The sequence below is a fragment of the Medicago truncatula genome, chromosome 8 (assembly GCF_003473485.1).
Source record: "Medicago truncatula cultivar Jemalong A17 chromosome 8, MtrunA17r5.0-ANR, whole genome shotgun sequence".
In the NCBI taxonomy this organism is placed as follows: domain Eukaryota; kingdom Viridiplantae; phylum Streptophyta; class Magnoliopsida; order Fabales; family Fabaceae; genus Medicago; species Medicago truncatula.
This window is the reverse complement of record NC_053049.1, coordinates 43,545,562-43,566,829: the sequence shown is the minus strand read 5'-3', so window position 1 is coordinate 43,566,829 and position 21,268 is coordinate 43,545,562. Positions and strand designations below refer to the sequence as shown.

The window sequence follows — 21,268 nt, the reverse complement described above, 5'->3', positions numbered from 1 at the left end:
AATTGGATTATTTGGAAGGAACACAACTGCAGGAGCTTTAAAAACAAAAAATCAGCTATCATTGAAATTGTTAACATGGTGAAATTTCAATCCTGGTGGTGGCTTAAGGTTTAAGCCTCATACTTTTGTCGATTTTCATATTTGGTAGACTAAATCACTAGTTTGTCTAGGTTACTCCACCTTGTAATGTAATTTAGTTGCAGTTGTTTTTTTTGTTTTGCCGTCTTTTTATACTTTGTACTGTTTTCTGGTTAGACACACATTGTGCTTAACTTGGTCGCTTTTTTTCCGGTATTCATTAAATTATCTCTTTCGCTTAAAAAAAAAAGAGCTTTGATCATTAGTTTGATGATGTTTGATCACCCCTAAACTCTCCAAAAGCGATTAATTAAGATTATCTATGGTGGTGGCGGCGCTAAGGTACGACGATTAATCTTACAGGTTCTTTGGTTTGCAAGTGTGTGAGAAATTTGGAAAGAAAGAAATAACATGTTATTCAATGACAAAGAATGCTCGGTTTTGCAGGTGGTTGATAAGATTAAGTCACTCGAGTTCATGTGGTTGAAGGCGAAATTTGCTTCTCTTCCTTTCATTATCATGGTTGGTGGTTGAGTCTGTTCACCTTTCTGGACATAGGCTAATAGTTTTTTTTTTTTTTTTTTTTTGTCTTAGATGAAGTCGTAATCCACATAAATTAAACTCACACACAACTGTGAGGTCTCGGGTTCGAACCCAGATCATGACGTCCGACCTTGCAATTTTGACATTTGCCAGTTGAGCTAGAACTTCTAGACGGCTAATAGTTATTTCTTTTCATGCTTTTGTTTCTTTTCAAGCACCACATGCTCAAGATTTTCTTCTAGCTATCCCAATTGATGGGTTAGGTCAGCATATGTCACTAGTTGAGTACCGTACTATCCTTCGATATCGTCTTATGATTCCACTTTTTCCTATTGATGAGGTGTGCCCTGTTTGTCGTAAGGCGTGTCTGGATACTTTTGGGGAGCATGCCGTTCATTGTAAAGAACTTCCCGGCTTTAAGTACAGGCATGACTTTGTTAGGGATGTACTTTTTGATATATTCAGGCGAGCGGGAGTATCAGTGAAGAAGGAGGCGCCTGTGAACTTTCTGACTGACCCACTAGATAGAAGATCGACACTTAGGTCTGTCGATGTTATGGTGTACGGATGGGTTGGAGGAAAACATGCATGTGTGTACTTGACTGGGGTTTCACCACTTGTGGGTTTAGGGGTGGAGGCTTTTACAGTAGGACAGGAAGCTCTAAAAGTTGCGTCAAGCAAAGTGGCCAAACATGAGAAAGCGTGTTCTGACAATCAACATGCTTTTATACCATTTGTTTTTGACACTTTTGACTTCCTAGCATCAGAGGCATTTGATCTTCTACATAGAGTCCAAAGGGTTATGCATATCAATGTAATGTCTCTTAGATCCATGAATGTTGTGTTTACGAGGATTGATTTTGCCATCCAAAAAGGTCTAGCGGCGCAGCTTGTTGCTAGCGCCTCCTATTCATGTGTAAGTAATATTGATAGTAAATATTATTGCTTTTATAATTGTAAATATTGTTGAACATTTGAGTTTCTTCCTTGTTACACCTTGTATTAGAAATGATATTTTAATTTAGTAATATATTATATTTTAGCCTTTTAAAAAAATTAAGATTATCTTTATGAAGATTACATTATAAAACATATTCAGTTGATCCCTCTCTTTATTAAAAGTAAAATAAATGTCACATCAAATTTAGATCTTTCTCAGAATTCTAACATCTCTTAAATGCATGATATTTACAACTTGTTCTACCTTTTTACTTTAACTGTACCATTACCATCATGGCCTTTCAAAATAAAATAAAAAACTATACCGTCATTCACATTTTATCACTAGCGGAATATACTACTACTAGTAATTATCTACTTAATTTTATCAAAAAAGTAATTATCTACTTAGAAAAAAAAGATATATATATATATATATATATATATATATATATATATATTGCATGAGCATTATGACCAAATCATATCATTCTAGCATATACGTATTCAAAAGTTGTTCTGTTCTTTACAGATATCTTTAGACTTGGTACAATTTTTTTCTTTTTGTTAAGATATCAACTGTGCGTTTGAATACAATGCACCCTCCATAACAAAATCTGTCGCAATCTCGAATTATGCTTGTAAAGATACACTTTATTTATAGCTTGATTTTTCTAATTTTTATATACGCCTATTTGTATAGGTTGTAATAATATTTAATTTAAAAGAATATTTAAAAGAGATTAATTTCGATGCATTGATAGTGTAATTTTATTTGCACGTGGATTTAATCAAATCAAATCTCCGCAAATATATATCTGACGTGATTTGATCGGATGAAAGTGTAAAAAAGATTTAAAGTGTAATTATGTATTAATTAAAATCATGTTTAAAATTGTATAATTCTTTCAATATTCATCTTTTTTTTCTTCTTCCAACGACGATTAGAATTTCACATTTAAATGAGTAAACGACAAATCTGAACCCAACCCATACAAATATAATACAATGTCTTTTTTTTTTTTTTTTTTGTGGTGGCCGGCGTTCGAACCCCAGACCTTGCATATTTTATGTATTGTTCATATCAACTGAGCTAAGCTCACGAGGACAAATATAATACAATGTCTATAACAACTGATATATACTGACAAAGACAGAACTATCTTAATGACAAATTGAAGTTCTTTTTTATTGAAACAAGATGATGGGTTTTGATATGACTGTTTTTTAACTGATAAATTAGTGATCAACCAGCTATTTATAAACTTGTGTCTTAAGAAACAATATTTCATGAAAAGAAACATCATTTTATTCTCTTTTAAAATTATGCTATTAACAAGAGCCACCTTATTAATAAAAAGTGACTTTAAAGTCTCAAATGACAGAGTTAAACAATATAGAACAACCAAACCTATTGATTTTCCAATGTAATTAATTTTATTATATGTGCATATATTCTTCCAGAACCATCTCATATATAATTGAGTTCTTTTAGTGTTGGGAGAATTCAACATGTCTGGGATGAAAATAATTGAAAATCCTGCATGTGACCTTTTGAGTTTGTTGGTATTTATATAGTGTTTATAGTATATCTTACTACTTTATGAAGTGGGAGCTCGATCGTGAACTCAAAGGCATAAACCTATGTCCATTTCCCATTCTCCTTTACTTTATTGAATTGGAATCTTTACGGTTGAAAATTTTGAAATCAATCAATTTAGATCCAATCAAATAAAACAATTCACAATGTACATATTTTGAGTTATTTTTTTCAATTTGATTCTCTTAGGTTAAAATTTGAGTTGCATGCTCTTAATCAAAATTGATCATGTGTCAATGTATTTATATGTGTTGGTTTTTAATAAATACTAGGTCGTGGATTGGTGTTTCAAGTGTTGAATCTAACGATATCGGTGACCATTTCCTTCAGTTCATTCATTGTACAGGTCACTCGAGGATGCGCAGATCCTTTCTTCAGCTGCTGTGGTTACTATGTGTCTGGGTGGTTTGAAATGAACGCAACAACATAATATTTAATAATATCCAAAATACCATTGATCAATTATTAGAAAAGATTAAACTTGTCCCCGTGAGCATAGCTCAGTTGGCAGGGACATGCAATGTTATATGCAGGGGTTGGGGTTCGAACCTCAGACACCCCACTTATTCACTTTGAAAAAAAAATAGAAAAAAAAATAAAAGATTAAACTCCATTCTTTATGGTGGCTACAAGCTAATAATGTCTTGTTTGTGCATGATACTCAGATGTGGTCGTCAGACCCTATGTTATGTCTGGGTATCGACTGACCATACTTTTGTAAATATTGTTTGACTGTTCTCTTTTAGGGATGGCCCTTCAGTACATCTTGTACTGAAAAGGTTTCACTCCCACTGTTAATATGTTCCATTTTGATGTCTTTAAAAAAAAATAAAAAAAAATAAAAAAATACTAGGTCGTATCCGAATCTGAATTACATGTTGTCACTCGTGTAACATTTGAATACATAATCATTCCATAGAGATCAAACCGTTAAGATTACAAGTTGCGTAAATGCGTGCAGTATATTAACAACTTATGAGTTTTACCGAATCCGTACTTATAAATGTTTGTTATTAAATATGGATGTTGAATCTACAATATACCTATAGGCTCCAGGGGCAGAGCCACCCCCCAGCTAGCCTGGGCACTAGCCCGGGCTCAGCTCCAACTTTCTTTGTAGCAAACCCTTCAATTACTTGAACTTTTAGCTTTTCTTGCGGATTTACCTGCGGAGTTTTGTGTAAATTCCGTAGGAAACACATTTCGTGCAGATTTTGCCAAAGATTTAGGTTCCTAGGTGAGGTAATACCATAGGATTTTCGGACCCGCAAGAAAGATATATCCGCATGAAATGTGAAATTATCTACAGGAAATGTGAAATTTCTGGCTCCGCCAATGCCTATAGCTAACTTGTTCATATTAATTATATGGTGGAGAATGATCAAACCAATTATCAATCTAGCAAAAAACCATAAATCATGAGAGACTAGACATACCCGCTTGATCGACTTATCCATTACCATTACCACCACCACTACCCAAAATTTAAAGGTCAAATCTTCCTAACTTTCACATTCAATGGTTCCTCTTTCCTTTCACTCATTTCACACAAATCTTCAATCATAAAATACTTTGAACATCAACTGTCACAATCAATAAAAAAAATCAAGTGAAAATCTGGCCATTTTGTTCAAGATTATCCCAATGTATAAACAGTTCCACCTAATTACTTTTTCTTCTTCGTACAATATATAATTGTTATCTTTACCAAAACATATGTACCACGAGAAATACTTGGTCGAAGACAACCCTGAATCTAAAGTATTTAGATACATACATAAAATTTAAAAGATAAAAAGTTTCGTCATAATACTTATTATCATTTCTTTTATAAAATTTTATTATCCACGTATGTGCTTAAATAATTTTATTTTTCTAGAGTTGTGTCTATCTACAATAGTTACTCCATAGCGGCGCCATAGCCAAAATTGAACCTAAGAAAAATGAGACCACTAATATTCACACATTTTATATAAGAAAATAAAATCACACCGGTATAATACTTGAATACTATTATACCATTTAATAATTTTTTAATAATCATTTTCCTCAATTTTTTCTTCTTCTAATTATTACTTTTACAAAGCTTCCCGCTGTTAGATTAAAATTTATATAATGAGATAATATCATACATTCTACTTTAGCTTAGAGGGAAAGGTAACACTGGATTTTCATCTATTTATAATCAGCTTTCAGATCCACAGAAAAGACATGCCTGAATCCACTTTTTGAGCATATTAATTAAAAGAGTTTCTTATCATCTGTCGATTTGCACATGTTAAAAAGTTTTAAATAGTAACTTTATATTAAAATTTATATATTTTATATTAAATGTATAATTTTTAATAAATAATTGTTTTTTTTTTCAATCAAAACTTACTACTTTTAGTTTTTTTTTTTGACAAGACTTACTACTTTTAGTTGTTTTAACTAATATTGCACATGTTATATAAACCCTAATTAAATTTACCAATTATCTTCTCCAATTTCATCAATCAGGAGTTCAAAACTGAGAAAAATGTTTCCGGAAATTCAATATAACAAATATATAACGTGACCAATTAATTCACTTGAATCAAAAAACAGAGAAAAGGAAAACAATGTGGTGTTTTATTCTCACAAATTAGCTTTGTTTAATAAAACTTTATCTTTATTTAACGAGAAGATACATACAATGGCAGATAATAGACAAGGTTTACCTAATTTTAGATTTTGTTAAGCTTTTTGAGGGTTTTTGGTTTTATGTCCCCCCTTTTTATTGTTCTTTTCCTTGTTTGTTCTCTGTTTAACTTCTGATATATACATGGGTTGTAAAGTTCTCTTACAACTTCCTTTGTTAAAAAAAATAAAAAACATACGATGGCAGATCAAAGCTTATTTAGGAAGGAGGAACAAGAGGAATAGATTCTTAAATATTATAATAACCAGCGAAAAGACGGATACTCACGTGTCCGTCTTTCCGTTTTTTTTATTGCGCCAACGTTTGAAAATTATAAACGGTGTTTTTTATGAAATTTTAATTTTGATTAAAAGTAAAAATATAAATATTTGTTGCTTAAATTTTAATTTAAATTTTGATTAAAAGTCAACCCAAAAGAGGTTGAGAGAAGTTATAGATATAATATAGAGAAAGATTTGTGGAGATGGAAAACAAACAGAAAAGAAATGTATAAAAATTTATAAAAGGACTTGATAAAAAAGATATGAATCAAAAATTAAAACAGAAAACTGAAAAGAGAAAAATACGGGATCAATATCACACTCATCCTATAAATACCTCCATTCTATACCATAATGTCACACTCATATACCTCTTATTCTACTTGGTTCATTCCACCAAATCGAATCGTGATGACTGTAAAAGCGACACCAACAACAACTAGCCTTAGAACTTTCGACATCGAAGGAGAGCTGATTTCACACGACGACGATGGCCGTCTCAAACGAACCGGTACAAATTTTCTTTCAGGCAGTTTGTGTTTTTTTTTTGAGTTTTTTGTGTAGTGTGATCTGTTTTGCATGTTTGTTTATGGTTAGCTTATGTTGTTCTTTTCTGCTATATAATTTTTTTTAAGATATGGTAATACATATGATATAACATGACTGACATGATTAATTGAAATAAATATATGCAGGAAGTGTTTGGACCGCAAGCTCACACATTATAACAGCTGTTATAGGATCAGGGGTGTTGTCTTTAGCTTGGGCCATTGCTCAGCTAGGTTGGATTGCTGGTCCTGCTGTCATGATTTTATTCTCTTTGGTTACCGTCTCTACTTCTTCCTTTCTTGCTGATTGTTATCGTGCCGGCGACCCCCATTCCGGCAAGAGAAACTATACTTACATGGACGCTGTTCGCTCTATTCTTGGTAACACTGCTTCTCCTTTATTATATTTGACAAACAGATTATGTTCCTTCGATAACAAAAATATTACTAAGTGTCAAAGGTCTTGGAGATAACATGGACTGAAATATTTTTTTGCAGGTGGAGCTAAGGTTACATTTTGTGGGATATTCCAGTACCTAAATCTATTTGGAATTGTTATAGGATACACAATTGCGGCATCTATTAGCATGACGTGAGTTCAAGACCCTATAAATTTCCAACTTTTTTAATTTGACAAATATAAAGAGTGATAAAAGGGTTGAGAGCATTATCCCGACCCATAAAATAACATTAAAATACTATCATACTCATTTTAAATAAACTATAATTAAGTATCTTTTGGACTTTGAAGCCTTTAATAATTTGTAATGATATCAAAATCTATTATCAACTTAAGAGTATGTTGAGAGTCTCACATTAATATGTAGTAAACTTTGATGATTATTAGTGACATACAACTTTCATCATATGAGTTGATAATTTCAATTCTGTAGTTGAATTAGATCCTAATAAAAAGTTCAAGTACTTGTTTTTGAGGGAAGTACAAATTCTAACAATAATATTACATCTTGCTTGTTTAATTATATCATTAATAGATTTTGGCTTTTTAAGAAGAAAAACATTTAAATAATTTATTTAGTTTTACGAAAAACAATAATATTACAGACTTTATTTATTTTTTTCACAAGCTTACACCCTTAAAAAAACATGGCTTAGCAAAAGCAAAACATACAATCTCAAATTAATGTGTGGCATAAATAGGAAATTGGTTTATGTAGATTAATGATAAATAATTTATGGCTTAATTTTAATTTCATTGGTTTTTTTTTTGTTAACAGGGCTATTAAAAAATCAAATTGTTTCCATCAACATGGGGACAAAAGCCCATGTCACATGTCAAGCAACCTATACATGATCATGTTTGGTGTGATACAAATTTTCCTTTCACAAATTCCAGATTTTGATCAAATCTGGTGGCTCTCATCAGTTGCTGCAGTCATGTCTTTCACATATTCCCTAATTGGTCTAGCACTTGGAATTGCCAAAGTTGCAGGTTATATTTTGATACCCCATACTTTAAATTTTGTGTCATAATTTTCTTATAGTTACATAAACTGATAATAGTATGGCTTATTCATGAACAGAAAATGGTACTATCTTGGGTAGCCTCACAGGAATCAGCATTGGAGCTGTGTCAGAGACTCAAAAGATATGGAGAACTTCTCAAGCTCTTGGTAACATAGCATTTGCCTATTCCTATGCCGTGGTTCTCATTGAAATTCAGGTATACCTCTAGAAAATGGAATTCGTATTTAGATGTTAGTTGTTGGATGAAGATCAAACAATTCATATTTTGAGTTTATATTTACAAACAAACTTGAACTAAGTTCCGAAACTACAATATGACAATCAAGACGGTTCAACTAGTTAAACCATGAACTAACATTTATTTAGAACATTTGTGTTGGGACTTATATCCATCTAATATATATTCTTAAAATTTCAGGACACATTGAAATCCCCACCATCTGAGGCAAAATCAATGAAGAAAGCAACCAAGATAAGTATTGCAGTGACCACAGTATTTTACATGCTTTGTGGCTGCATGGGATATGCTGCATTTGGAGATGATGCACCTGGAAATCTTCTAACTGGTTTTGGATTCTACAATCCATATTGGCTAATAGACATAGCAAATGCAGCTATAGTAGTTCACCTTGTGGGAGCATATCAAGTATTTTCCCAACCAATCTTTGCCTTTGTAGAGAAAAGTGCAACACAAAGATGGCCCAACATTGAGAAAGAATACAAAATTGAACTTCCTTGCCTTCCACCTTACAAGTTGAACTTATTCAGAATGCTTTGGAGGACAGTGTTTGTCACCTTAACAACTGTTATATCCATGTTGCTTCCGTTCTTCAATGACATCGTTGGAGTGATAGGTGCATTGGGATTTTGGCCACTAACAGTTTATTTTCCGGTGGAGATGTATATCGCACAGAAGAAAATCCCAAAATGGAATAAGAAATGGATTTGTCTACAGATATTCAGCTTTGCTTGCCTTGTAGTCTCAATTGCTGCTGCTGTTGGATCAATTGCTGGAGTCTTAGTTGATCTAAAGAAGTACACACCATTCCAATCAAGTTATTAAGCTTCCTTAGACTTGCTATATGTAATGTACGAAACTCCTGCATCGGCAATTGTAAGAATACGTTTGTATGTACAATTATGTTATAAATCAATTGAATATTTGAATTATTACCACCCATTATCTTTCTCTTTTTTTTGGTCAAAAATTATGATCCATTATCTTGTTAAATCAATTGGATATACCTACTTACTATATATGCACTTCTCTTTCTGCATTGTGATTTATGACCATTCAAGTACTCTGGAATACCACAAGTCATTTTCAATCTAATACACATTAGTCAAATAAAGAAATGATGAAATATTTTTTTTATCTGAATAAAACTAACTGATCACAGTTTTTAATTTTAATCTCTACTTTAGTGAGATAAAAGTAGTGTAATTTTATTTTTAACCTTTTCATGGAGGAAAACACATTATCGTTTTTTGAGGAAAGCACACATTTACCAACAGACCCTTTATATATTTTCTTTAATATCAGTTTTACTTTATTTTAATTAAATTTCTCTTTTTTTTTAAGGAAATTTCTCTTTAATATCAGTTTTATTTCCATGGTATAACACCGGGAATTCTCACCGCTTAAAAATATCGTGTTTTTTTTATGAATGTGTTTAAGTAATTAAAAAGTAAAAAGAAAAAAAGTTAAAATTGCTATTTTATTTGTGCTCGACTTTGTTTATGTTCGTCTTTAATATGTGTCAAATGCATTGAAGTATTCGTGGTTTACATCCCAGGTTCTTATCGAAGGACAAAAATGTACTTTAGAACATACCCAGAAAATGTATGTGAAGAATATAACCCACAACAAATGAAAACGTGCTTAAGTTTTTAATAAACTTGAGTTTGTTCTCCCGGCACCATACAAAATAGTTGAACAAGCTTAACTGAATACCACTGACAAATAATGCTTAAAACTAGTATCAATTGCAAGGGGGGAAAACAGAGGTTTGTTAAAAAAATCAACTTATTGCTATAGCCTCCACTTGATGAGAATTTGTGTAAATCACGTACATAACAGAACAATAATGGTTTATTCACATTCCACTAATTGACAACACTGATTTCTAATGAATAAAATACAGAAACTTGAAAATAAATATTCATGTATAATTCTCAGTTTTTGATGTAAATCCACAACAAGATGGTATATATTCAAGACATCGCGCTATAATAATATATCACAGGTCGAAAAGAAGGGCATCCCATGACCACATCGTGGTGGACCCTCTCTTGAACCAAAATTAAGAAAAGAAAAAGAAAAGGGATCGCTTGTCGGCTTGTGAGCCCTCACTAGACAAGGATAATGAATAATAAAATTGATAGCACAAAAAACATTTTACATCAACAAAACATGCTACATTTATAGAACATGTAGAAACACAACAACCCCGAGAAGAACATCAATGACAACCGAGAAAGCCAGACAGGGAAGCAATATGTTACCAACAATGCATCATAACTTCAATCAAAACAATTATGCAATCGGGGAGGCAGCAGAAACAGGGCTGTGGTCTCTCCTCTGAATAGAACTGTCCAACAAATTATCTTGAAGTATATATTAATCCATCAAAGATTAAAACAGCTCCTCAGAATTGAATTTATTCCACGCTTCCTGTTATAAAAAAAATTATAAACCTTTCAGCAAATAGTGAAAGCAGAGTATTCTAGACTTGGCTATATTATAGTATTATACTAGACTCTTGACAAATATTCATGTCGCCATTAAAACATTTTTATGAAAAAGAAATAGGAGAATTAGGGGCTTGTTTACTTTTTAAAATCATTTTCAGTTTTCATTTTCTAAAATTTGTATATTTTAAATTGCTAATAAGGAAATGGAACTCGTGTAATGAACAATTATGATAAAGAAAGGATGAAGGCAGCTAGGAAGAATTGTTTATTTTTGTGGATGTATGTTTTCAAAAATTATAAAAGGAAATGGTGAGGGGAATATTGGATCTATACTCTCTTATGTTTATTAGATGATATGAAAATGATAACGGAAAATATGGCAAGTAAATAGGCCCTGGTATTTAAGTATTGAAACTGAAAATGTTCAAGTAAATAGGCCACAATGAAATCTTTGTTTAGGAAACAATGAAAACAACACAATTTTGTTCTCACTGTTTTTATACAAAACTTTGAAGACAGTAAAAAGTGAAAATAAGTTGACATTTTTGTAATAAAAAATGATAATAGAAAATGTTTCTTAAAACCAAACAAGCGGTAAGACTGAAAGAAAAATATGGATTGAGATGAGGAAATATGTGAGCCCTCACGATCAGAGTGTGAAAACCCCAAAGTTTAAGAATCAAAACGAAACCAAGCAACAAATAAACTGACAATCTGTGAAGGCAGCACATCACAGTAAACCCCTACCATAATTTTTTTAATAAATTTCTTGATTATAAAGAACATAAGATGGTCAGAAATACCTTGAGTAGGTCAAACACCTTTTCTGCAATATATTTTTGCTGAAGAGTGGCACCCTTCTGCTGTACTTTATCTGGATGAATACACAACGTAGCTTTCCTATAAGCCTTCTTAACAGCAGCAGCTGTAATCAAATCAGTTAAACCGACTGGCTGCCAACCACATTCAGGCCACAGCACCTGATAATCATTCATGAATGAAACAAGTTAACATCATTGACAGATTCTCTGGTCAAAAACTAGTTCACGCTAATTCTGTAACAAAAACAATAACACCTTAAATACACAAACAAAGGCACTGTTTTGGCTCATTCAAAATTCAAATGCATGAACCTTTTAGAGTGCATAAGGAAGACTGTCTATGTGGACCACGAAGAATACGGTCCAACACTAGACCACTTGTAATATGTTATGCATATATTGCTATTTTATTCTTTATTCAATGATTAAGATCTCTGCCTGGTAACTTGGATGTTGAGAATTTATGGCAATTGTGCCATAGGTCCTTTTGTTTCTCCTGAAGCCTTCACCCTAAGGTTTTTTGACCATTTATCAGAGCGTGCCTCAAAAGGGAAATCTCCAGAGGTGGCGCACAAGGAGCCGCTCGAAGCATGCAATGTGGAAGGTCTCGACGTGTGTTCCAGGTACAACAACAAAGATCCAGGCGACTCTGATACCTCCAAAACCAAAGGAAGTGTGTGCACATGGGGTGGGGACCACCAAAAAAATCCCTTTGATACTACTACCTTCAATTCTCTCTCCACAATGAAAAGTAAAATCCCTCTCTAGATGAAAATTCTCAATTCTGCAATCTAAACAAAAACTGGCAAATGACAAAAATTATGCCCAGGTTGATGACACTTCAATCGTCGTTTCCGTACCCACTCACAGGTTGGGCATGGTGAGCGAAAAGGGGAAATGATATTCACCCTTCACAGTTCCCACACCAATTCAATTTAGGGAGTGCATCTCCTTACTTGCAATATTTAATTCTTAAATACCTCACCATACAAATGCAAGTATCTTATATAAGGAAGTACTGAATTTTCCATATTGAGAAACCTATTGTAGGCTAGGCAGTAAACTTGAGTGTCCATCTGTGGACGATATGTTATGCGGCCCACCGTAGAATCCACGGCATAAAATTATGAAAACAAGTTGCTTCGAGTCTCACCTTCCCCTGAATTGACTGAAATTGAATTATGACCACATCATTTACATTCTTTTCAAAATCAAACAAACCTCTCTCATAAGGACGTGGTTTTCTGTAGGCTAATATCTGATCAGAAATTGCAACAATCAATGATATCTTTTGCAGGAAATAGACATGTTAGTTGCACCTTTAGTAAACAGAGAAACTCAGTCCTAGATCTATACAACCAGGACAGTTTTAAAGCGACCACAACCATTCACTTCTAGCCCTAGAAGGTGAATTGACAATCAGACAAGACACATGAGAAAGTATGTCTGACAATATAACAATTCCAGTATAGCATATGTTAAAATTTGGACCCAAGAATTGAAAACGTAAAAAAAAAAAAAAGACATGATCCATGCCTACATACTGCCATGCATGTGCTATACGGATCTGGAATAGGAAACATTCAGAGATATTATTCTGTGCTCTTACTAAGTACATACATATTGCAAGGTGGAGAGCAAAGCTCGTAAGTTTCCCTCTTTTCCTGCAGACCACCGCTTAATTTCAAAATCCAGTGTTTCACCAAGCCTCTGAAATCAATTCACAGAAAAAACAAATTAAATAACAAGAACAAAACCATATTACAATAAAAATTGCAAAATTTTATCGGCAGCTTCTACAAACAGTTTTTGCCTAGAACAAGGATGAAGAAGGGATTGGTATTGTAAATGCAGTTATTGTACTAACAAAAAAAACCCTCACCCATAAATAGAAAGAAAAACAACACTACTTACACTTCTCTCAGCTTGCTCTCTTTGAGTTTGCAAGTCCCGCTGATTCTTCTCAGCCAATGCTTTTGCCTAGTACAAAATATCATGGTCATAGCATAAACAAGTTGGTTAAAAAAAGTGTATTTTTCACCAGTTCTTTGTATCAACTGTCAAGAAACAACAAAGAAAATAAATTAAGGAGACAGATGCAGTGATGCAATAACACATACCACACGCTCCTGAGACCTCTGGTGGCGTTCCAACCTAGCTTTTCGCCTTTCTTCACTTTCCCCTTCAACTTCTTGAAACTCTCCAGATGATGGAGCAGCTTCAAACCATAAAAGAGAGAGAGAGAGAGAGCGAACAAAATAAGCCATCTAAGTGATAGAAAGTGAATTGAACTTAGGAAACTGTAAAATTGTGTAGTATTTTATCAAATTAGCCACTAAATTCCAGGGAAGGAAGCCTCTGTCACAGTATGGATATCTAAACTGTATTGAGATAGGAATAGGAAAAGAAGCAGAATTAGAAATGGCCTTTTAGCTCTTTTATGAAGGAGAAGCGCGTATATCTTTTATCTATGCTTGGCTGGTGGAATAGATCCATGCTCCAGAAAATAGGAAAAATGGCGATGAGCATAAAAGAAAAGGCTCCTGTACTGAGAAGGACCCATATCTACTCTCAGCTTTTCGTCCCAAGATTTGCTAGCCTTTTCATGTCTTAAAGGTTACCCATCCTCCCCACTCCATTCTATTATTTGTCCCCTCCACCTTAATAGAAGGCCCAGCAGTAAGCAACGACAAAAACAGAGAGATGTTTTATTTTTTAAAATTAAAAAACACATTAGATATGTGGATCTGGCTCCTCTAAAGTGAGCAATCCACTTTAAAGTATAAAGTGAGTAATATCAACCATTGATTAACAAATCAAAGGTAGATATTAGAAGTACACCATAACAAATCATGAGTTTGTTAAAATAACAACCTTTGATTTTCTCACTTTACACTTACGAGGATCTGAATCCTATATATATATATATATAGATTTGTTGTATGTGTACTTTCCTTGACTCTTCCCATAATACTAACTATTGCAATCATCCTGGATCTTTCTGTTCTCTGCTCTTAGAATCTTTCTTATCTTTCTCTATTTCAACATTGCAAGTCTTAACAAAATCAAACTACTATTGCATCAATAACACATTAAAAATGCAAACCTACCTCCAAAGATTGAGGTAAGATCATCAACAATATTACTTGATGATGGTGCTTTTTTCATATTTGAAGATCCACTTTTCCTTGTTGCATCTGCCTCCTGAAAACATACAGGTTCCGACACTTAACAACAAGTTTTGAATATAGATTAAATAAGAGTGGACATGGTTTTTAACCTTCCTTTTTATTTTAATTTTAATTTAAATCAGATGATTTAAATTTTTTACATAACTACATATTATTTACTTGTCATCTTATAAAAAATAAAGTTGCTTTATTTATAATAGAAATAGAAAAGGTACAACTACCCTCTAACTATATTTTCTGTCTGTTTAGGATTATTGTTGAAAGATGGGAAGACAACAAACCCAAGTTTGGCCATTATATTTGAATATAGACTACACATTTAAAGAAAAATGAAAAAGAGATCCTCACTGTGGAGTAGTCCCTAAAAGGCCTTGGAGCACTGCTGGGTCTTGAACCCGCGCCAAAGAAGGATTCAAGATCATCCCCATTCTTCTGTTGGTTCATCCTTGCAGAAGCTGCAGCCCTCTCTCTGGCCTCGGCAGCAGCCCTTTCTGCGGCACGTTCAGCTTTAACCCGTGCTTCAGTTTCAGCCCTCGCAGCTGTAGCTCTTTCCCGTGCTTCCCTCTCCTTTGCCGCTGCAGCAGCCTTTTCAGCTCTTTCCTTTGCTTCTGCAGCTGCCCTTTCTCGGGCTTCAGCATGTGCCCTTTGTACTGCAGCTCTTTCAGCACGCTCTCGGGCTTCAGCATTAGCTTTCCCAACAGCAGCCCTCTCAGCTCTCTGGCGTGCTTCAGCAGCTGCTCGTTCACGAGCTTCTCGTGTGGCTCTTTCTACGGCCTGTCTAGCCTTTTCTCTCTCCTCCCTTTCTTTCATTAATCTTCTTTGCTCCTTTTCCTCTCTCTCTTTTTGCTGCCGGTCACGTTCTAACCTTTCTTGTTTTTCTCTCTCCTCTGGTATAGCTCTGTCATCTTTTTCCGATTGCCCAAATTCTTTGCTTTTAGCAGCCTTTGTATGCTCTCTCTCCCTAACTTCCTTTGCATGCCTAAATTTAGCCTCAGCCCTATCCATTGCTTCCTTCATGGCCGCAGCAGCCGTGTTCATCTCTAACTCATCATCGGGAAGACCATTTCCACTCTCAGCATCATTACTGTGACTGCTGCCTGCAGCAAAATCATCAAGTTCATCAAACTGAGATGTTGGAGATGCCGATGCTGCAGCTGTAGCAGACCTAGGGTCATGAGAGAATCGAGTGGAACCCGGGAAAGAAGAAAATTCATTGGCCTTCTTTCTAGTGTTGGTAGAAGCCGGTGAACCTGTTCCTGACCTGGGAATATTCACTGGCCGTGGAGGAGGGGGTCTTGAAGGCGGTGGAGCAGTGGTTGGTTGTGTAAAAAGAGGAATCTCTGACACAGTCAGCCATACATCCTCACATGATTCCAAGTTTTCTTCATATTTTGGAGACATATCTGCCGGAATATTGGCTTGGCCAAAACCACTATTATTATTTGGAGGCGAAGTAGACCTTTGGCCAACTGGTTTATTAGAATCAGATGAAAAGGTAGGCGTGTAAAATGGGGGCTGCAGAAAATCCTGATCACTTTCAACGGGAATGTCCTTTTGTGAGTGCCTCTCAGGACTCATCCCAGAAAACTTATCAACTGGTTCTTTATCTCCAGTCCAACTTGTGCTTGTGTTCAACCCTGGAGCACTGTTATCCTTGCTGCTATTTCTCTCAGATGAGAATGCCGGTACAGATCGTCCGAGCCCATCAAAAGGGTCAATGTCTTCATATATTCTACCATTTGAAGTTGATGAACTATTATTTTTAGTGCTTCTAGAACTACTAAATTTACTAATTTCTTCCAAAGGGTCTGTGAAGTTGCTTCTGGATGAATCCATTGGGGCTGAAGTTGATGAAAATACTTTGAATGGGTCTTCTGCTTCGATGGAGGTTGTTTTAGATGCACTTACAGTTGGGTCAGAGGACAAACCAATATCAGGAGCACGCCTGTTATAAACATATAAAAATGATTACGACACATCCAACATTGGCGAGATAAACAATATCTATGAAGTGCTCATCAAAGATAACATGGAAAATTATCTTGTTGTTTATTCCATTTATTTATGTGTGAGTGCGATAAATATATGTGGTAATTAGATTTTAAAAAAAAAAAAAAAAAAAAAAAAGAGGGTGTTCACAGCTTGAAACAAAGATTTCTCACTTCTTTTTCCATTTACTATTTTATTCATGGAAAACAAAATGTTTTAAAAAGAGAACAAGTTAAAGATGATAGCAGGAAAATGTTGTTGTAATAATATGGGGTTTGGTTCCTATTCCTCTATTCACATACTCCTGTTTCCTGTCTACCTAAATGAAATACTTAGGGACAACACGATTGTAAGATTTTCAATTTCTAGCACCTAATGGATGAAGCATCCTCAGACAAAGATAAATTTCTTTCTTCGCGGTAGTCCTTGTATGCATCAGCAACCAAACCAAATGAATAATTCACATTATAGAAAGAGAAACACTCAACAAATAAAATTCATTACCCAACATAAGAATAAAGGTACGTCTGATGTGAATACAACCACCCTGAGCTGGAAACGAAAATGCTAAACTTAATTTGCATAGGGTGTGAGACATTCTCAAACTCTCAAACTAATTAAGTCTCGAGATTTGATTGCATTTCTTACTCTTTTTAAATCACAAAGTGCACTGAAAGATAGAAAAATTATAGTAGTAGACAAGAGAATAAATAGGAAGCAATAAAAGATAGCAAGAGGAGGTCTTTCTGGAAAAAAATATGGTTAGGGGAAAAGTCCAAGTCTCTCGAATACATTAGTTGCAATACAGATTTTCAATCAATGAACACTATTACCTCAATATTCAGGGTTAACTAGTACCTACCAAACTCCTTGAGCTTTGTTCAATTGTCAACACAATAGAAAACTATAACCAATGTTACTAAAACTTATCTTTCAAATGTGCTACTTAGGCTCTGTTTGCGAGTTTGGAGGGGAGGGAAGGGGGATAGAAGAAAAATAGAGAAATCTTCCACATTTATTGAAAGGGTGTTTTTGTAGGGAATGATAAATGAATGTTTATGATTAATATATATTTTTTATTTTGAAAATATTATAAATAGATTGAATTTAAAGATTTGATATAAACCCTCCAAAAGACCAAAACCCTCCTCTAATACAATTTTTGAGTTCCTCCAAATTAAGGGAATTTTGAATTATGAAGAAAAATAGACAGCCCAAAGTTCTCCCATTCCAAAGTCCTCTATTACTTCCACTTGCTCCTTTTTTTTTCAATGCCCACCCCTCCAAACTCGCAAACAAAACCTTAATATCTATCACATTGATTACTTCAGAGGCTGATATCACATGAACAATAACTTATGATTGTAATTACAAAATGCACAGGACATCCAAATGCATTTCAAAGACCTAATACATGATATGCATTAAAAACCTCCTAGAGAGAAAAATAAAAAAATTGAATCTTCACTCCCAAACCAACAGTTTGCAATACAACGATGCTCGAAATATATCGAAATAGAATACGACAACTACAATGCATAATTGAGTAATTGACTACCATATATTCAGGAAAAAAACTTCAGAAACATGTATATTCTTGCTTGCACAAAAAGCATAATCACGAAAAGTACTACTGAGTAATCACAATTATTACAAAAGAATCTAAGTTACCAAAACAACAAAATACACTGCTAAAAATATACTAATATATACTATAAAATATACCTGTCACTAGACGATGATTTACTCTTTCCAAATCCAGCTAACAAATCATCAAAATCAGAACCACTTCTATCATTTTTCTCCAAACCTTTCCTACCAGAACCCTTCGAATCCTTGCCAAATCCACCAAGAAGATCATCAAATGCACCACTATCCGATTTCGGGGATGCGAAAACGTTTTCAAAATTAACTTTCCCGGTGCTCTTCAGCCCAGGCACACCGTCAAAAACATCGTCGTCGTAAACCGGTTTATCATAAACCGGTGGCGGTGAAGAATTTCCGGCGGATCCAGGAAACATGGAATCCAAATCGAAGGGTGCATCGCGAGGATTGGATTTAGAGTTGGATCCGGTGGTGGTGGTGAAGAGATCGTCGAAACTGGAGGAGTCGCGGTTGTGACGGTGGGTGGAGGATCCGAAAACGGAATCGGATGTACGAGCGGATCGGGATCCAAAATCGAAGTTGAGAGAAGTTGAATTTGAATTTGAAGATGATGATTTAGGTGGTTGAGACATTGGAGCGGATTTACCTTGAGGTTTGATACCGAAATCGGAAGAAGATAGAAGATTATCGAAATCGTTCATGGTGGAGGTTAGGGATTTTGCGATGGAATTGAGGAAATTGAAAGGGGGAATGAAGAAGGTGAAGGAGAATGGGATCGGGTGTGTTAGAGTTGAGAGAGCATGCGGTGAGGATGAGGTGTTGAGGCTTCTTCTCCCTTTGTCTTCTCGGAGAATTTGCCAACACGGATAATCAATCAATCAAACTTGTTCAAATTCTTTTTTTATATTTTTGTAGGCGAACACTTATTGATCAAATTCTTCTATTTGTCAATATTCAATCATCATCAACCTATTCATGCAACATAATTAATTCATTTTTTATTTTTTATAAGTCTGCCAGGGGAAATAAATTACCCTTTCTTGTTCTATCAAAACATACAATTAACAATGCATAATATATGTAAGGTTTGAAGTTTAAACTCTGATCATTATAAAAAACATACACACTCGCTATATATACTCCCTCCGTTTCGGATTAGGTGAGTCATTTGTTCATTTCACACGTATTAAGAAAAATATATAAAGAAAAAGAGATAAAGATGATTTTAAGTGTTTTTGATAAAGTATTTGTGCATTCTCTAATATCATAAATGCAAATTGGAATATTTGAATTGAAAGTGATAAAACTAATATTAATTAGAGTTATAATTGAAAAAAAAAGTAACTGATATTGTATTGAAAAGTGAACTCGGTTATTTTAGGACAACATTTTTTTTACAATAGGCTCCTCGAATATCTCACAATGAATGATTAATTTACTTCTATTAATGCATAATTTTAACTTTTAATGTTTTAACTATTTATTTACAAAAATTATAAAAATGATATTTTAAAAATATTCATGGACATAAATTCAAATCATTCTATATATTATTGTTTGTCTTTATATATTAATAAAAAAATGTGGTTAATGTATATTTTGTAAATAATACATATTATCAAATTAGATCATTTATCATCCGATAAACATAGTAATAATAATGTTTTGTTAACAGATATCTTAAAATAGTACTTGTTAAGAATGAAAAAATGAAAATAATTAACAACTTTCACGTAAAAAAAATTACTTTTTAATATTTTAATATATTGAATACATAAATTTTAATATAAAATGTATACTTTAAACTTATTATCAAGTGCTATAAGTTAGCATTTTTCTTTTTCTAATAATGATTATCCTGTCTTTATTTAGCTACCTTTCTCTTTCCCTTTTACTTTTTCTTCCTGTAGTAGATTGATTTGTTGCTAATCGGATATTTTTCTGTGACTTGTTTCTTAAAAGAGATATTCTAACCCGTCCGCTTATTTTTTTTAGAGAGAAAACAACAACTTTTTTTAATGCATTTTTTTACAACATAATTGTTACAAAAAACTGTGTTGCTTTTATCATAAAAAAAAATATAAAAGAATAGGCATCAAATATATTCGTAGTAAAAACAAGATAATTAACAAATTGTCGAACTAAACATCATACTTAATAGCAAAATACGGAAAGTCCGCACACACAAAACAAATTCGCAACATAAAATAAATGCAACAACCACAACAAATCAAAAAGGATAAAATAAGTCTAAAAAAAGAAAGAAAAACGAGTTAAACGGGCCGGCCCGCTCCACCTCATGCCTGCCCCATCTTTTTCGACGAGTTAAGCGGGGCAAGCCAACTATAGGAAGCGAGTTCAAAACCTTTGCCACCCGACCTACTTGTAATTTCTCGCTAAAATATTTTCCATTAGGATTTAATATACTTTAAAAAAAATTACACATTTATTCATCTATATGTCTTATTATATCATTTTGTTATATTATCTATAGAATATATATCTTCACAATTAGTAAAAATATAATTGTGTGGAATTATTTTACACACAAAAAGTACATATCAAATAACCAAATGACTAATTATTTTAAAAAAAATTCAAATTTGAATTTTGGACAGAATAACGAAAAGAATGTAGATGGTGATTTTGGAAAGGAAAAAAAACTCAAAACCACCCAAATGATCACAAACGGAAAAGGGTTAATTTAATTCACTTTTTTTTTATTGTTGTTGAGGGTGGTGACCGGTAGATGGGTATTGCGACTTGCGAAAAATGAGGATTGAAGCTGTAGAATATCGACAGTGAGACGAACTTGATTAACATTTTATAATT

General features: G+C 33.6%; 2 protein-coding genes across 2 annotated transcripts; one reads left to right on the top strand and one right to left on the bottom strand.

Moving 5' to 3' along the window:
- Nucleotides 1-6,450: 6,450 nt before the first annotated feature.
- Nucleotides 6,451-9,309, top strand: LOC11442420 (amino acid permease 3). The gene is made up of 6 exons (XM_003630268.4): nt 6,451-6,611; nt 6,796-7,029; nt 7,147-7,240; nt 7,887-8,101; nt 8,193-8,332; nt 8,555-9,309. The coding sequence occupies exons 1-6, from the start codon at nt 6,455-6,457 to the stop codon at nt 9,197-9,199; spliced, it is 1,485 nt and encodes a 494-aa protein (XP_003630316.2). The 5' UTR covers nt 6,451-6,454; the 3' UTR covers nt 9,200-9,309.
- A 957-nt stretch (nt 9,310-10,266) lies between these two features.
- Nucleotides 10,267-19,346, bottom strand: LOC25502914 (auxilin-related protein 2). Its single transcript, XM_013591433.3, has 8 exons — nt 18,557-19,346; nt 15,191-16,787; nt 14,762-14,855; nt 13,772-13,869; nt 13,566-13,631; nt 13,272-13,361; nt 11,634-11,810; nt 10,267-10,810 (listed from the first exon to the last, which is right to left on the bottom strand). Exons 1-8 carry the CDS (start codon nt 19,135-19,137, stop codon nt 10,772-10,774), a joined length of 2,742 nt encoding a protein of 913 aa, XP_013446887.1. The 5' UTR covers nt 19,138-19,346; the 3' UTR covers nt 10,267-10,771.
- Between the last annotated feature and the right edge of the window lie 1,922 nt (nt 19,347-21,268).

Bases quoted from the DNA above. Each gene is read 5' to 3' on its own strand.
- LOC11442420 (XM_003630268.4), top strand. From the start codon at position 6,455: ATGTCACACTCATATACCTCTTATTCTACTTGGTTCATTCCACCAAAT. The intron at 7,030-7,146 runs GTAACACTGCTT...ATTTTTTTGCAG, and splicing joins CGCTGTTCGCTCTATTCTTG to GTGGAGCTAAGGTTACATTT. The intron at 8,102-8,192 runs GTTATATTTTGA...ATTCATGAACAG, and splicing joins TGGAATTGCCAAAGTTGCAG to AAAATGGTACTATCTTGGGT.
- LOC25502914 (XM_013591433.3), bottom strand. From the start codon at position 19,137: ATGAACGATTTCGATAATCTTCTATCTTCTTCCGATTTCGGTATCAAA. The intron at 16,788-18,556 runs GTATATTTTATA...TGTTTATAACAG, and splicing joins AAATCATCGTCTAGTGACAG to GCGTGCTCCTGATATTGGTT. The intron at 13,362-13,565 runs GTAAGTAGTGTT...AATTGATTTCAG, and splicing joins GAGAGCAAGCTGAGAGAAGT to AGGCTTGGTGAAACACTGGA.